Source organism: Stylophora pistillata, chromosome 8, assembly GCF_964205215.1.
Source record: "Stylophora pistillata chromosome 8, jaStyPist1.2, whole genome shotgun sequence".
NCBI lineage: Eukaryota > Metazoa > Cnidaria > Anthozoa > Scleractinia > Pocilloporidae > Stylophora > Stylophora pistillata.
In genome coordinates, this window is record NC_142526.1 from 34,355,948 (window position 1) to 34,374,001 (window position 18,054).

An 18,054-nucleotide genomic window follows, 5' to 3' on the forward strand; every position below is an offset into this window, starting at 1 on the left:
CAACTTGACGCTCATACACTGGGTCATGACGAGAGAAAGGGAGGCGGGTAGGGAGCTGGAAAAAACTTGCCTTTTGTTTGCATAAACAATAATTGGCACCACTGCTGAATCAGAATGTCACTGTTTAATACGAAACAGTACAATTGAGAGTGAAGACTTGAATAATGATTATTTTGGGTATGTAAATATAATCAAATCTATAAACATGAACTTAATTTTAGCGCTTCTATCAAACAAGTTGAAATAAGTTATTCTTTGGATTAATACGATAACCAGTCCGCTTTGGATGTTAAAACCCTAGGGAAAACCTTGAACTAACAATGCAACCTACACAGTGAGAACCAGCCACCAACTACTAAGGGGTTAGTTTGAGGGCAAGGCGAGCAAAAAATCTCATCACTTTCCCCGCCTTCTACCCCCTTCTGCACAGCTCTCTTGTTTATCACAGTTTTCATGGGACAAACAGATAATCAGCAGACGAACACATAAAAATAAGAATGCTACGGGCAGTCTACCGATTTTTTCCCTCTAAAAATCGAATACAGTGTAAAATATTCGCACACGTTTGAGGTAAAATATGGAATCTATATATCTCATTAGACGTTTTAATGTGTAGTATCGCTGAGTATTTTTACGAGTTGTACCGTATTTTGACGAGCCCGTAGGGCGAGTCAAAATACAAATAACAAGTAAAAATAATCAGCGATACTACACAACAAAACGTCTAATAAGTCATTTATTATCTAACACGCCAAACTGTTATTTCAGGGCGGGCGAATTTCGCGGATATTTATTTACGGGGAGTGCGTGACAGAAGTATGCGAAGCGGAACGGAATTGGCGCATTATCGTGTTGCTGTTTCTACTTTCTTCAATAAATGAAGAAATTTCCTGGTCGTCTAGCTGTTTTTCTTCGTTCGATTCATCTAATAAACTTGGATCTATATTTGCCAGCCATTCTAACTCTTTGTCGTCGGAAATATGATTCAAATTGTCCGCCAGTTGTTTTTTCGTAATTACAATCCAATTCTTCGCTTGCGCGATGCGAGAAAACCTGTTTAACCGGTACTCTAGAGTACAAATACCGCGTGATATAGGTGGTTTGCAATCAATCTCTTGAGACACAGGTAACAATGGTGAAAGGAACAAATGCTGGTGGACGAACAAACGGAGCTAATGATGTATCTATTGTTTACGTCCACCAACATGGCGGAAATGACGTAACGTGCAAACCACCTATTTGTACTCGTCTATGGCGTTATTTGTACTCTACGAAGTGTAGTTGGATAATAAACTGGGTTATAAATACCATGAGAAAAAGAGCGTAGAGAAAATACCTGTAACCTCCACAGTCTACAAGCACTAAAACAATGTTAAGCTTTGGGTGATTTCTACAAGATACATAATATACCTTTATACCACGAATGTACGATATCAACTCATAAATATCATAAATTACGTCATGCTGAGGTTAGGTCAAATATCAACGCGTTGTAAAAATCTGCATCAATAAATGCTGAGATGAGAGTGCCCGTTATTAATTCTAAAAGTGAACGTAAAGTTTATAAAATGATGTTCTGGTAATAGAAGTAAAAACTTCCATCCGTATTCAAGGTATATAAAGTACTTACGAAAGTATGATACAAACACAAAAAGAAACGACTACACAAAAAAAAAACTTCACCCATCCCCTGCTTTCTGAAAACGTATCTCGCTGTATTTCTCCTGCAAAACTGTTTTATTAGTTTGACCGTTTCACGCTCCTCTCAGCGTTCTCTTTTTCCACTTCAATTTGAATCTAGGCCGAGTTTTGACCAGTCGTGCAGGCCGGAAAGTCTGTTGACTACGTTGGTCACCTATTAGGCGCATGGAGACGGGCTTATGTTCTCTTCTTGAACTAATCTCGATGTCAGATTCATTTGATACAGCTCCAATGCACCGTTAAGTTTAGACCTTTTTTAAAAGCAAAAGCCGGACAGGAATGCTGGACTAAAACAACAGTAAGTAAGAGGGAAAGGCCCTCTCCGCATTCTTGATATCAGTAGAATGTGGGGTCTTGGCGAGTTCTGAATATTACATCGTTTTAAAAGACCTGTCTCACGTTTAGAATTAAATACTGAAAGTTAACATCTAAAACAACGCTCAAAGTTCTATAAAACCATCCAACTGTGTAGTTTTGTGTTTGAGTCACTAAGGGAAACCTGTTGTAAGATATGCAATGTATCTTGTAGGGAATTGTCCTCGCTCATTAAAAGGTTTTTCGCAGGATGTCTCACTTCCAAATGTCACAGTCGAGCTTCTCTTTACACACAGAGTAAAAATGGAACTTCGTCGTCTGATCCTTAACCATAACACATGACTACTTTGTTAAAGGAGACGAAAATGCCTTGGTTTGGTTTACTATGAAAAGAGAAAAAAAAAAGGAAAACATTTTTAACTCCATCCATGGCAGCTTCACCTGACTCAACCGGGGTAAAAAAATGACTCGTCGTTTTTAATGATTTCAGAAAAAAAAAAAAAAAAAAAAAAAAAAAAAGAAAAAAAAGGGCGGCAGTGAATTAATTGAAATTGCAAGATAATAAGAACCTTGCACAGATGAAGTAACTCGCTCAATTCTTACTTACCAGGTAAACAATCTTTGACCATCAAGAGATCCATCGTGTTTACCCTCTACATATATAGATAAAAAGTTAACAAGTGCATACCACATACCACTTACAAAAACAACATCCTTATAATGAAGAGCATTGTATATAAAATTGCGGAGTTTTCTTTGGTCTGTAAAATGTATACCTCAGTACATCCTCATTCAAATACATGTCTCTGCTATGTTCACCTGAACCACTCTATGGTCTAAACTTAACGGTGCATTTTCCACCATTCAAATGCTGTAATCTCGTAAGCAAACACACAAATATTAACAGCTTCTTAACATGAGCCCCGGCCGGGAACTAAGCTCAGGCCCAATCAACGGGAAAAAATTGGCTTTATTTATGTGGGAAATTTCAGCCGTCAGAGCTGAGTTTCCAGACCTATCACTGCCCATAAAGGTAATTTTTGTTCGATTTGGGGAGCAAACAAGGCGCGGTCTTTCAGAATTCGTGCCATTAACCGATGACCGGAGTGGAGTGCGAATGGAAAATTTCCCAGCCTGTTCATTGCTATCTTGGCAAACAAGTCAGAAAGATGTCCCTGATGAACGGATTAAAACTTTTTGATAGGAAAGGGCCTGTGACGCGAGTACATACAGTATCATTTTCCTGAGTCCTCGCTCTAATGTGTACTTACCTTGACCAGGTCCCAGTTCCAGTCCGATATATGTGTCTCTGCGGCCTGGTATCGGCCCGACATACCTCACTACTCCACGGCCAATCTGTCCACGTGACCTAGTCACTAGCACCTCCATACCCAGTTGGACATCCTGACTTGAATTCGGCGCAAAAGGCTTTGCACAGAGTTTCGCACGTGATTGGGTAGCACTGGTTGAGGGAGGGTGAGGTTTTGAAGCGAGTAATCCTGACGCACCGCTATGACGATGAAGAGGTGAAGAAGAGCTTTCGTCTCTGCTGCTGTGCAGATTGTCCATGATTCCTAACGATATGATCATTGATGGGAAACACAAACACCGTGATTAAACTTCCAAACTCCCCACTGGATAGCGACTCTAAGAAGTCAGTTTTATTGGTATTGATCGTCTTTGTTGTTAGCATGCCAACTCCTTCAACAACAAAAAATTACAATCAGCTATTCACTTACCTCCGTGATACGAGTGCGGCCTTGCTCTACGCCCCCCACCTCTATCATCACGATAGAGAGACGAACTTTGGTTATAGGCGCTAGCCCTCGGCGACCTTGACTCATCTGTACTGTAATCGCGGTCCCACGAAACAACAGATGAGGCTGAAGAATCAGGGCTTTGTGGGCGCAATCTTGATTGAGTTGCAGTGTGATAACCAACAACACCGTGGTCTAGATCATCCGACATGTCACTTTCTTCTCCTAAGGAACCTACGCGGTGCCTCGGTACTGTGGTCCTGGTGGTGTATGGCTCGCGTGGAAGCGCATCCCGGAAACACGTATATGAAAAGTTTGGTTTGGTTTCGGACCTCAGCGAACCATGACCGTTCATTATCACGGGAGACGACACTTCAATGTCGGGCGATCGTGTGTAATTCGTATCCCACGAGTTAAACCGAGTGGTTCCGAGCACTGAGGAGTGGCGACTCGAAGTGGTAAAGTTAACCGCTCTTGAGGATTTTGGATCTCTGTAAAAACGCTCGTCGACTGCAGGGTATTTCTCAAATTTTCTGGACAGGTCTGTTTCACTTTTGGCTCTGCCAAGTCTAGAACTACCCCATGCTTTCATTGTTTCAATCTCTCGCTTGGCTTTCTTTAATTTTTCTTTGAGACCTGCCTTTTCTTCTTCGAGTCGCCGTATGTGCTGCTCATACGTATTATTGAGTGTTTTCAACTCTATAACCTTTCCTTCCTCCCTTCCTCGTTTGGTTTTGCTTGAGTCTAAAGCTAACCGCGTAGTTGACAACTGAAAAGTAAAAACAAGTATCAGCAATGCTTCAGCTAATGACTTTGAGGAGTCTTACCTGAAGTAACCCTACCCAAGAGAAGACAAACTGACTCACTTTACCCTTCTTTCCCTGCCTTAATGGCACTAAGACGTTTCACATAAAGGGGCTCTGATTTCAGCGACCTGGACTGCGACCAGCTCGTTAAAGCCCTTATAACAGCAAAACTAGACAAGTCTGCCCGTGACAAAAGTTGGTCTCGTGTGACACATAGGCTCTACCGGATCACAGCAATACATTGAAAGCTGGGGATGCCTCCCAATCGCATTTTTACAGATACATACACGGCAGTTTTTAAAGTAGGTATAATAAGTATACAAACCTCCGTTTCGAGATCTTTATTGATTCTTTTTATGTCATCAAGTTGTAGCTCGTTCACAGTTTTCAAACTCTCCAGCTCCTCCTTCAGCTGTTGATTTGTTCGCTCCAGTGTCCTCATGGACTCCTGTAGTGAGCCCATTTCCTCCTCTTTATCGCGCAGGGTTCGGTTGAGATTCTGTACTGTTTGCTCAAGCTCACGTGTTTTCTCGCCATCTTGTTTGGTTAGATTGGCCACAGTCTGAAAAGGAAAAAAGTCAAGCTCGCCAAGTTTCTAAGATGTTCCTCAGAAAAATGAGATTTAAAACCAACACATGAGTATTCCATTTACAGAAATCAGATTGTAGATCAAGCGAGGGACTTCTCTTTAACAATCCAAAATTTCATTGCACCCAATTAGATGAGGCACTGAGAAATATGAAATTTTTATGCAATACACCTACCTCAATGCTCAAAATCTGCTGTTGAAGGTCCTGATTTATGGACTGAGTCTGCCTAAGCTCTGCCGTCCTTTGCCTTAAGTCCCTGGTGAGCAAGTCCCTTTCCACTCTTAGAGCCTCTATCTCTGATGCTAGTCCCGCTGAAGATGCCCCGCGTTGCCCATCCACAGCGGCAAATGCACTCACACGGCTTGGGATGGCTGATTCATGAGGAAATGGGGGAGAAACGACACGAGGAGGTGAATGCTTGGGTCGACTGTGGACAGATGAAGCCGAGCTTTGCCTGCTAGAGCCCATCCTCTGGGTGGCATGTGTGGAAACTGGAGGTGTGCCTCGCCTGTGGGCTATCTCTGCGAGCAGTTCTGATGGACTTCTCGCTCCTGACCTTCTAAGCCCTGAGCTAAGAATGGTTGGAGTACCATTCTCGCTGCCTCTGTTGCTTGCCCTCGGGCTTGTTGATGGCAGTACTGGAGGAGTTCCTGGAATCGATCCATGGCGGGAAACAGTCGATGGCGTACCTTGTCTGCGGGTAGTTTCTGCTAGAAGTTCTGACTGGCTTCCTGGTGTTGATGTTCTATGAATTGAGTGGTTCAGGATGGGTGTACTGTTCTCGCTTTCTCGATGGCCTGCCCTAAAACTTGATGAGGACAATACAAGAGGTGGTACTGAGGCAGCGACATTACAGGGAACTAAAGGTGGATTGTGATCTGATGTACTTTCATCTCCCGATGTTCCACGTCTTGGATCCTCCACAACAGGCGTGCTGTTTTCACGTTCTCGGTGGTCTCCAATTAAATTTGCTAATGGCGTAACAGGGGGAGGTGCCTCTGCTGAGCCAGTACGCGATGGTGCTGTACCTGACTCGGTAGCTGGTGCATAAATTGCCTCCATGAGAAACTGAGTCGGACTCCCTGATCCTGATGTCCTTTGTTGTGGACTGTGTGCTACAGACGTGCTATTACCACTCCCATGATCACTCAAAGGCAAATTCCTTGGAGGAGCTATGAAATGGCTGGCCGCTCTTCCAGATCCACTATGAACGGAAAGTACGGGAGTATTTCGTTGGCTCGAGTGTCTGCAAGAATCATCAGCCACTCCAAATCCCCTTGGTGGTTGGACACTGGAGCCATGAATGGAACCTGGAGGACTTCGCCTCATGGCTGGAGGGGATTGCGATCCCTCTACACCAGAAATGGGTATCCGAGGACTTTCCTGCTGCAATGAGGGGTTTAGATCTGCTAACAAACTTGCTGAAATTGGGACCATGTCTGTGAGATTTACAGACCCACCAAGGCTCTGAGGTCTTAATGGCAGCTGCGTTTGGACGTGTATGGATCCAAGAGGGTTTCCTCTTGAAGCGGGTGGCATATCCGTAGCAGACTGGCTGCGACCTCTTGGAGACATAATTGGAGTTGGTAAACCAGATGAGAACAAGGAACTGCTGTGTACTGATCCTGCAGGACTGTGTCTCTGAGGGAGAGTGTTGGCTTCACGATCACTATGCATTTCTGCACGGTTTGATGTATTGGTGCCAGTGACAGGAACTGTAACAGTCTCAAGAACAGAACCCACGGGACTAGTCCTAGATGAGGAATGGGCATATTCCACAGCAAAACCTTCAGTAGAGGTCTGAACTGCAGAGGATCTATGGACCGTTTCTTCCGTGGGGAGGTGACCTCCCCCTGGCGTGATCCGTGGAGACGTGTGTGGGGAAATAACATTTGTGTGTTCTTCAGTAAATTGATTTCCACTTATTGGAGGTGGACTTCCATGCCTCAGGGTCTCATCTGGTAAGGGACTTATTACGACGTCATCTCTGGCGCTTACTTCACTTGGTACACTGCGAACACAAATGACAATATATGCTCTCAGAAATAGAAAGGTATGAATTGAAAGTGTTCTTTCAATTATTGACAAAAATAAACAGAATGTGGATTATTATAAGAATAATGAGCCAAAACAAAGCAATTGAAATCTTGCTAACCTATTAGCAGGGCTGTTTCGTGATGATAATCGACTTTCATGCTCACTATGGCTACTAGGGACTGGAGACGAGGATAAATGGGCTGCTGGAGGCCTGGAACTTTCCTGTACTTCCTCTGCTTCATTTTCTGCTAGTTACAACCCAATTTATAAAAAATAGTCTACTTTGTATTGTAATGAAAACAAGACAAGCATTATTGATAAAACTCCAAAATGACCAATATCTTTACACCAAACTCTACCGTAATGGTTCACTTAACATAAGTCAGGTTGGTATGCTTGGTGATTCCAAATTGATATTTTTGTAACATCTGGATGGCAAATGGCTTTCGAGAAAAAACACCCTTTCAAAAAGCTCAGAATGAAAATTCCTGTCATGCTTTTCCTTGACAGTTTGAGTAAATTGGCATTTCACCCGCTATACCTTCAAGTAACTACTTTTGTTGGATGGGGTTAGAATCCTGCTTAATTTCTGGGACCAAAAAGATAAAGCTTATGCCAGAAAGTTATAAAGGATGCTAATAATACAGTTCAAAGTATCTAACCACTTTGATCCTGATCCTCTTGCTCCCCAGCATGTGACTGAACACCGTCGCTTTCACCTGAAAGGTCTCCTGGCAGGCCCTCCACCTCATGTCCTGCTTGTAAAGGGACAGGACGTATTGGGAGTGGACTCTGTGGTTGTAACTCCTCCATGGAATCTGGCTGAGGTGTCAGAGAAGGGGACTCGTTGCTGCGTCTCAGGCCAGCAAGATCACTGAAATCCACTTCTGACATTACTGGTGACTGAACACCACTTCCAGGGACCCAAGAAGGTGCACCATGGCTTAGCTGCATAGAAACAAAGTAGTGATATTGTTTGATTTACAGGAATTTAAAGAGCCATATTCAGAGAACATAAGGTAATTACCTACCTTGCTTACTGCAAAAAGATTGTACTAACTTCAGAAATACTGATTCTTCCACCCAAAGTCTGTTTAGTGTGTAAGAGTGAATATCTGATAAAGTTTTAGAAAACACATAATTGCCAGACATCATCAAGTTATAAGATTGCACAACCACATACAAAGACGTAAAATTATTCCTACTGAACAACACTTCAAAAACAAGTTTATCAGTGCAAAAGCTTATAGCATTATCCTTCTTTATTACGATGATCCATGATCCAATTGAAAATTAAAATTGAAACATGCATCATCAACATGCATGCTAAATGTTTTTTTCCATTCTACATGTAATAACCTTTAATTACCATTCTATGTTAAATGGTTGAAAAAATGGCCTCAACATTGTAAATGAAAAGAGTTCTTGCCTGAAGATCCTGTTATATGACTGAAGAGTTGTTGAAATTTTATGGTACAATGTTGAAATTCACACTGTTTACAAAACTTTAACTAAAGCAACATTAACTTAAAAATAATTAAGGAGATTTACATTTTAAAGAAGATACCATTAACAATTTAGTTATACTGACATAAAATACATTATAATTGAAAGCAATTTATTTTACATATTTGTTTTGTCTTCATCTGATTTTGGATAACTAAAAACTTCCCAAATGAAAATTTTAATTTATATACTAAGAAAATAATTACCAGTATTACAGATCATTAAGAATGCACTAATAATTTACAAGCACATCATGGGGTACCTCTTGTGTTCAATGACAACAGTGTGGTTAATTATCATGATTGTTAATGAATACTTAATGATTGGAAGTCAAAATAAAATGCTTCTTCACAATGAAGACAACTAATTAAAAATATTTACCTCAATTCAGTACAGCAACTGTGACTACAATACTACCAAACACTAAATCCATAACTCTTCAACTCTCGAAATCTGATTGCTAATTCTCCTCTCTAGCTGCTGCACATTTCCTTGTAATTTAGTTCTCAGAATTTAGTGTTAGATCAAAACAGCAACTTCTACCTGATAACATTGAATATTCTTATTATCTGTTTGTCAAGAGAGGTACAAATGTTCTGGGAGAGGTTGCATCTCAATCACTTCTGGGAGTAACAAATACTTAATTTTATGACTGGAAGAATATTGCCAATCAATAGTTCTGTTATTGACACTGAAAAAATCAGGTGCATCAACAATTATGTTGTAAAGATCTCACCATCTCTACAAAATTAATAGTCAAGAAAGAAATTTTTTTGGACTATTAAATGGATGTACACAAGTAGGCTAAACTACTTTGCAGTTTTAGGTAATATTATTATTTTTATGTCAACTTAGCTTGCACAACCATGTCCAAATAAACAAAGCTAACCCTTTAACTCCCAGGGCCCAGTTGTTTGAAGGCCAATTAACATTAACCCAGTGTTAAATTTTAATCCAGGTTTCTTTAATCCTCTGTTCAAAAGCCTTTTTGGGAAAATTTTCGTTATTCTTTTTAAAAATACAATCATTTAATTGTAGACAAAATAATTTAAATCGAATTTTTCCTTTAATACTTTCAGATATGAAATCAAATTTTTCGCTAACCCTGGGTTACCTTAGCCCAGCTTTGAACAACCTGGCCCAGAAGTGAATAGCATGTAACTACTCAATGGTTACTCATTCGACTTCATCACCTGTAGAACACTTGCAGCATGCAGTCAAAATCTCACAATCCACATCCAGAAGTGACCAAATTGTGAGAAAAACAAAATCATTTCTCTACTAAAGTGTTATATACCATAATGACAAACCACAACCTATTTACAATGTAACCTCTCCTTACACTATCCATACATTATCCAGCAAACAGGTAATGAGAATATTCCAATTTGTCAGGTACAACTTGCTAACTTGATCTTACACCAAAATCTTATCACTTCTTCACAATGAAATGTATAACAGCCAGAGGGGAGAATTAATAATAATAATAATAATAATAATAATAGTAAAGGGCGAAAATATCCTTTGCCATTCTACGTTCAGCTTTGCTGTGTCTCAGAGGAACCAGGAGAAAGAGAAGAGTAGCCAATTTATCTGAGACTGACATTACATCCGAAAGTGCGCAAGCCAGAATTTAAGTAGTCAATTTTTTAGTATGTAGCTTATGTAAATGCGCGACTTTAATTGTGTGACTTGAAGTTTGCGTGACATTTCAGTTACAGTTGGCCTTTGTGCCATTTGAGCCTTTCGGATAGTTTTTCTTTCTTTAGTTGTTGCATCGCACGCTCCTTTACTGTTCACTGTTATGTCCGGCGTCCATCCTAAGGTTACTTCTTAAGTTTTGATTTCAAGCCACCGACGTATAGGGACCGATATGTAAGTTGCATTCGTTTGTTCTCACTCTGTAGCTTGCCTCATTTATGCAAGGTAGCGTTTCTCTTGATCTGATTTTATGCTTTGTGTGTGTGTTATTTACTCGCCGCCGTCGTATCGTCTAGCGGCTATTTCTAGTCATAATTTTCCTTTATCTCGTTTCGAGCAAGCTCTTTCATCTTTATAAATATATATTTTTTGTTTGCCATGGCACTTAGTTCATTTACTAGTTCTTTTCGTTATGTTAGATTTATTTACGCTGTTAAGTCGCCACGTGTTTCAATTGAGTACAATCGATTATATAAATTTCCTTTTTAATTCGCCTACAGTTTACGAGATCTATTAAAGATAAGTCTCCGTAACGTATCCCCTGGCTTGGTCGTATTTCTCCGGTCGCGATTTTCTCGGCGCTTCGTTCGGCCTTGATGTTCGCTTGCCGCTACAGCTTAGTTTACTGAACTTTTAATTTTTTTTTAGAGAACTGCTTTTTGTGAAATATTTTTAAGGAAAAATCTATTATTATTATTTAGTTAATAGCCAAGAGATTCGAAACTTTTCTCTCAGTTAATAATAATTTTTTAATAATAATTTTATTCACTATAATCACTAAAAGTATTTACAAAAATTATGATGAAATGCTTAAAAATCGAAAACAAATGCGTCAAAATGTCCTGTAAAAATCCCAGAAAAAGCTCATGGATACACACTTCTTATAATAGTTATAATGATGATCATAATTAAGGTATAAATATTACAAAACAAGTTTAAAAAGTCTATAACTGAGAGAAAAGTTTTGAATCTCTTTGCTATAACTTAAGAATAATAATAGATTTTTCCTTAAAAATATTTCACAAAAAGCAGTTCTCTAAAAAAAAATTAAAAGTTCAGTAAACTAAGCTACATACTAAAAAATTGACTACTTAAATTCTGGCTTGCGCACTTTCCGATGTAATGTCAGTCTCAGATATATTGGCTACTCTTCTCTTTCTCCTGGTTCCTCTGAGACACAGCAAAGCTGAACGTAGAATGGCAAAGGATATCTTCCCCCTTATCCAAGATATGGTTGTAGCGTAGTTATCTCCTTTCTTCAAAGCAAGTAACTCTGCGAGGCAGCAATGGAATCTCTTATATTCATCGGCCATTCCACCTGTACTTGTAAAAACTAATGGTGTGAATGTCGCTTGCTCCACTTCCAAAACCCACCTTCTGTATTGCCTCTTCTTCTCATTTTCATGTAGTTAAAATATCTGTTTCGGAGACAGTTCTCGATATGAATCTGCGTTTGGGTGACACACCCAAACATCAAAGAATGCAGATTGTTGTCTGTCCCAAAACCCGCGAGCGTGGATATCTAGTCGAGCATAGGGTGCTCTGTTTGTGCCTCTGTTTAGCTCTTCCCCAGTGATTTCCTGAAGAACTGGTTCTGTCTCTACGTCAGTGCAAACCATGCGCAACATTTCCGCTTCTAGATCCCTAATCTCATTATGCCTTTGAATGATCAGCCCACCATGCCAGCAGACCATAGCATGATCAACGTAAAAAAGTCCCCACATGTGCACATGGCAGGTAGGTCAGCGATCTCCCAGTCATACCTCAATTTAATTACATCTCTGAATTCTCTTTAGTTCAAATTAAAATTCATCTCCTTTATCAGGATCACTGTCAACCAATTCGAGGCCCCTTTCTCCGCAGCCAGCTCTACCGCGCGTTCAGTTTTGCTAGACAAGGATTCCCTCACTTGCTCACACTGCCTCTTTAACAATTCATCTTTTTCTCTTCGTGCATTTGCTTGCAAGGTCTTAATTTCCATCTCATCTGGTGGCTCTTGGGCTTGCTTAATAATTTGCCGCACAAGAGGGCCTGTGATCTTAACAGACGCCTCATACTCTTGTGATGCGGTTCTGGCTGGATTGATTAGCCCTAGCCCGCCTAAGCGAACTGGGAGTTCTAAAAGATCCTGTTCTTCATTTGTGGTAGCATGCTCAGTGATAGCCGGCACAAGCAAATCCGCTATGGCACGCTCTAGCCGTTCGAGAAAAGGGGCTAAGCCTGGCAGAGTTCTTAAGAGATATGTCCAATGGTGCCTTAGTCCAAACACAAAGGCTGCATAACTAGATTGAGGGTGTGTTGTAGCGAATCCGCCAGTCTGGTTACTTGTGCAACCCATTCCTCAATTTTTTCGTCAACATAATATAATAATAATAATAATAATAATAATAATAATAATAATAATGTAAGAAATAATCTTTATCAAATCTAACATGAAAGTGTATAAAAAAATAAAAAAAATCTTGCAAGTTACAATTCTCCTTTAAAGAAAAATATCACTAACCTAAACTACATAATTATATGGCTATGAATAATAAAATTATAATGTCCTGTTTAGGTAGTCTATATCTTACTTCAAGTCTCTTGACAAAGGAAATGCAAAGTCTTCAAAAGTTCAACGTAAAAGAATAATAACAAAAAATTACTATAAAAATAATAATTTTAAATAATCTATCATAAAAATAATAATAATACTAATAATAACAGGTAATAGTAAGGATTTATTGACACTATTTCTACATGGTAGCTCTACATCTGTCATACTAACTAAAAACTAATGACTTATATGATGTTATTCAAGAAGCATTCACTACTCACATAAAGCACTAAAAACTGTTAAAACAATATAATCTAAAATACTATAGATATCATGAGAGACCATAACTAGGAAACCTTATCAAGAAAACTTATGAGGTTAAATGCATGTTTGCTCTGTGCTTAAGAATTGTACAACAATTATTTTAATTTGAAAATATTGACCTCTGAACACTGCTTAATTCACACTTGCAGGTAGGGCATTGAATAAATAATGGTAATTTAACTGAGTGGAGTGCAATTTGGGCTGAAATCATATGTGTGATTTCAAAATCGAACGAGCGCCCTGTGCAAGTTCAATTTGAAATCACAAGTATGATTTCAGACCAAAATTGCATGACACAAGGTTCAATTACCACTTCATTATATGCACTTTGAAATCGCCCAAATACAGGACTTGGTCGATCAATTCAAATAATTATTTTACTGATGCAGTACTGAGCCAGTTTTTTAAATAAAAAACGGAATCGGAAACGCTTTTACATCTTATTTTGTATGCAAAACAGAAAGACTGACGTCATGTGTCAAAAACTCAGTCAAGCATACAATGATGCGATTTAGAGCAAAAATGGTGTGATTCGTGAATAAATCGCACCAATTAAAGCCAATCAGATTACAGGGACCACCAGTGATTTCAAAATGGATGTAATAAAGTTACTGATAAGTCCTGAAAAGTACCCTTCATTAGAGAAATTTCTATCAAAGGTGCATTACTAGAGCGAAGTGTATGTTGAGGATTGTACCTAGGCAGTCGGGCTAAACTGCGCTCAGGTGTTAGGAGTTTATCGGGCTAACTCTTCATAATGACAGGAACAGATATTAGCCTACAAACTATTTTCAATAGATAAATTTTCAAGACTGTACGTTGGTTCGGATACCATCAATCTCATATTCTGATTCAACAGTTGCAATCATCATTCAAATCTCAGACTGAACTAAGGCCCTTGGAATACATGACAACAGTTGGCTTTAGATTTGGAATTAGTTGATAACACAGAAAGTGTCCAAATCATAAAAGAAAAGGTTGAATTGAATGTAGAACCTGTAAATCAACTACTTGGATGAGTTAAATCTCTAACTTCAGGTCGCTCTGAAATTCTAAAAGACTTCCACTTGTTCAAAGTTGTAATGTATTTTGTTACTTGCAAGAACATTTATCAAAAATAGCAAGTAGTGTTTCAGGCAATTTAATTATCTTTAATATCAAGATCATGAACATGACATGGTTGTCAGTGTTTGAGAGCTTTTAATTAGTTTCATGCATATGGTTTCTTGTCAATTCAAACAGACCAACAATGTCAAATACAAATTGATCATCAAAACAGAAAAAACAAGCCCTATAAAATTTTAAAATTTTAAGAGACACCTCAATAGAGACTGGTCTTCAGCAGTGATGAATGATCTTGTGCTCACCTGATGTTGAAGTAGCTCCCTGTAAAGTGGACTCATCTCATTCTCAACTTCAGCTGTATTTTCTCTTGTTTCTCTTGCTTCCATATCTGCAGAAAAAAAAAATATCAAGAAAACTTTTCATTCCACTAATGAAAATATTTAAGTTATTTAAAATGATAAATCTTGGCAAAGGAAGCTGCAAGTTGATGACTCACAGTCTAAATCAAGGAGTTACTATCAGTAAGCATTTCTTACCAAGTAGATGTAGGAGTCTGTGACCGGTTTCTGTTGGTTCTGTTTCAAGTCGAGGAGAGCCCACTTCATCAGTGCTAATTCTTGCTCTCCTATCACGTTCACCAAATGTCAAATGGCTGAATTCACTTTGACAAGGATCTGGAAATTAGTTACATTAGAATTAGTACTGCCTGTAAGAGACATGATGGCCTACTGCCTGAAGACCATTGAGCTTCACAACACTGTGCAGTATTCTGATGAAGTAACTTTACCCTAAGAGCAGCTCTCTCTCCATCAAAGGAGTAAAAGATGGATCCCTCTGTGAATGGTGAGAAAAGGAAAAGTCTGTACTAAAGCCAAGTGGCCTACCCACCCACCCCACCTAGGAGTATCACTACTCCTCCCTGAATGGGAAGCTAACCCATAGCAAGGTAACCCCCTTGCATTTCATCAGGCTTCCTTGACAATTTGTCAATACCCACTTATACTCCTTGGGGCAGATACACACTGTGAGAATAAATCGTTCTGCCCAAGTACACAACACATTGACCCATCCAGGTATTGGACCCAGACCTCTTGACCCAGAGACTATATGTACCAACCATAAGGTCACCCTAATCTCCCACCTGAACTGTGTGTGGAACCTAGAAAGTGAAACCTGTGGTGGATCTAACCAAGAAGGACTGGTCATAATGAACAATTATTGGATTCGATTTTCGCATGATAGCGATAACTATCAAGGCTAAAGTTTGCAACATCTGCTGAAGCTGAGGGCTGAGGCAGATGACACAAACTAAGGCCTTGATAATTATCACTATCATGTGAAAACCGAATCCAATAATTGTTTTATTATGCATATTCCTGAGTTGCACTTGTAAAGATAACAGGACATAAAACTATTGACTGTAGGTATGACATCACTTTTACATATATAAATTCTATTGTCTGCAGGTATGATGCAAGGGAATGTATAATAATACTACTTGCTTTGGAGACACAGGTGAGTTCCTAGATCAAACTCTTCACCCTTTCACACCCAAGATCTGATTGTTATACAATTCTTTGTAAAGTAGTTATGAGAATGTGGTGTTAGATCAAGATAACAACTTCTATCTGATAAGTTTGAGTATTCTCATTACCTGTTTGCTGGATAATGTATAGATATTAAAAGGGAGAAGTTACATGTTAATCACTTCAAGGAGTTACAGGGTCATTAACTATTTCGAAGTCATGCAAATGCTCGTCTATGATTACAGTAATCAAACACATTCTATAATATTACCTTCAATTAACAATTCATTATTCTAGCATCAAACAGCCTTACTGGTTGCATAATTCAACTATACTGGGCTCACTAAGACCTCAAGATCACCGTTATATCTTGAACTTTTTCTTGGTTGCACTTCCAAGGTATCTTATTTTGCGCCTGTACTAGGAAAGTGACCAAGTGGAAATGCATTACCTTCTTGAGGTATAACAAAAATAACATCACTGTCTGCATTGACTTCAAACGGTTCAGTGGAAATAACATCACCACCAATAGCAAGCTGACAGATGTGTTCTCCAACTGGGACCCCAACAGTTTCTGACTCATAATATCCTTCTCCAAACTTTCCTCTCAGAGTCACAGAGCCAGCCTATTGAAGCGAAAAAATTGATGCAGAAACTTAGGTTACTGTTAAAAGCGCTGATCGTCCCATCCATGCTTTGAAGCCCGTGTCAAGAACACATTTTTAAAATAAAACCTGTTAACTTAAAAACGCCAGTCAATACAAAGCTTTTGTATCTATACTATGAAATTGTACTCATTTACCACATGCTAATGAAAAATCACAAAGAGAAAATTTGACTTATCTAACCTAAAACTCAATAAACATTTGCCATTTTTAACTGGCTCGTTAAACTTTGAAGAAGTCATTTGTTCAGTTCTACGACGACAAAACATCGCCATTAAAATTTTATGAAGAACCTTCTTGTTACGTTAGACACGTCTCGCCACTTGAAAATTGTTTAGACGAGTTCAGCCTAACAGCTTGGAGCAAGATTGTTGAAACGGGGAAAACGAAAGTGGAAAGAAAACAAAGATCCATTCGCAGAGAGATGCTGTTACTACACAATCAAGCTGGTACAGAGACGAGAAATGCTTAGATAGAAGAACTCACACCAATACGAGATAAATTAACTGCTTAAGCTTTTAGAGAAACAACAATAGTTTATTTCGGATGAAAAGTTGTTTTTGAGACAGCAACTCAAGACAACGAAACGCGTTTTGAAAGGTAAACAAAAGAAGCACAATCAATTTCTTCACTTTAACTTCCGGATATCTTCCAAATCAGATTACCAAAGTAACGAAACAAAAGAAAAGATTAATACAATACACTTCAAAATAGTTTCTGTTCCTACAGAGACACTTAGAAATCTCTTTTTGGGCTTTTAAAACTTACCAGCGAGCTTATGAGGTGAACTTCTCTCTCGATGCATGGTCTCGATTTTACCCAACGAAAACGAACAACAACACTGTCCACTCCAGGAACAATTGGAGCGCTAACAGAATCTGTAAAATCGTAAATAAAACGAAAGTTAAACAGCCTTTATCTTCAATTGCCTTATTCCTAATGAAATAACTCGTTACCCTACTCTTGCAGGCCAAAATATTCAAGTTCTAACGCATCGTAACACAAGCTACAAAAGTTTATCAAACACATGACAACCTTACCTGCATAGGCCGATGTGCAGACCAAACAGTGAAGCTGCAATTCGTCTTCACTGCCAACTTCTTCTTGGCAAAATGGGCACTGCATCTCACAGACAACAACAGTTTCAGTTCCTCAACGGTCAATTACCACCCAGAACATTTCATTTGTTCGTTAAAAGCATGAAAATGCGAGCCACAAATTTGGTAGTTCGAGCGTTGACAGGAAGTCTTGTTAATTTGCATGAAATTTGATACAACTGCTCACCAGATCTTCCGCGCGGGATCTATGGTGATGGGCGGGGGAGGGGTGGCAGGAGAGGAATGGACTTTTTTAAACGTCATCGTGTTTTCATAGATAAAACTCAAATAGCTAGTAACATTCTCTTACGTGTTCCTCGAAAACTAACGCACTCTGAGAAAATGGAAAGGAAAAAGGAAACAAAGGATTAATAAAATAGCAAACAAAAAAATTCTCATAAAATAAATCGTACTCTTCCAGCAGTCCG

At 39.1% G+C, this 18,054-nt stretch overlaps 1 protein-coding gene and 1 pseudogene across 3 annotated transcripts; both read right to left on the reverse strand.

The window, feature by feature from the left end:
- Positions 1 to 105: 105 nt before the first annotated feature.
- On the reverse strand, positions 106 to 17,794 carry LOC111345676 (uncharacterized). Of its 3 annotated transcripts, none has more exons than XM_022952966.2 (13): positions 17,570 to 17,793; positions 17,298 to 17,407; positions 16,316 to 16,490; positions 14,875 to 15,012; positions 14,641 to 14,726; positions 7,869 to 8,154; positions 7,325 to 7,451; positions 5,344 to 7,180; positions 4,905 to 5,141; positions 3,756 to 4,542; positions 3,288 to 3,590; positions 2,624 to 2,669; positions 106 to 2,399 (listed from the first exon to the last, which is right to left on the reverse strand). In XM_022952966.2, exons 1-13 carry the CDS (start codon positions 17,652 to 17,654, stop codon positions 2,342 to 2,344), a joined length of 4,275 nt encoding a protein of 1,424 aa, XP_022808701.2. In that variant the 5' UTR covers positions 17,655 to 17,793; the 3' UTR covers positions 106 to 2,341. The 3 variants fall into 3 exon arrangements, with proteins under 3 accessions (XP_022808701.2, XP_022808700.2, XP_088587727.1); XM_022952965.2 differs by having other exon boundaries at positions 7,325 to 7,454; XM_088731601.1 differs by lacking the exons at positions 106 to 2,399; positions 2,624 to 2,669 and having other exon boundaries at positions 3,447 to 4,542; positions 7,325 to 7,454; positions 17,570 to 17,794.
- Positions 11,400 to 12,788, reverse strand: LOC148725967 (uncharacterized; annotated as a pseudogene).
- Positions 17,795 to 18,054: the final 260 nt, after the last annotated feature.

Excerpts from the sequence above, each read along its gene's own strand:
- LOC111345676 (XM_022952965.2), bottom strand. The coding sequence starts at position 17,654 with ATGCAGTGCCCATTTTGCCAAGAAGAAGTTGGCAGTGAAGACGAATTG. Across the intron at positions 7,455-7,868 it reads AGAGGATCAGGATCAAAGTG|CAGAAAATGAAGCAGAGGAA; the intron begins GTTAGATACTTT and ends GGTTGTAACTAG. Across the intron at positions 2,400-2,623 it reads GGTCAAAGATTGTTTACCTG|TAAACCAAACCAAGGCATTT; the intron begins GTAAGTAAGAAT and ends CTCTTTTCATAG.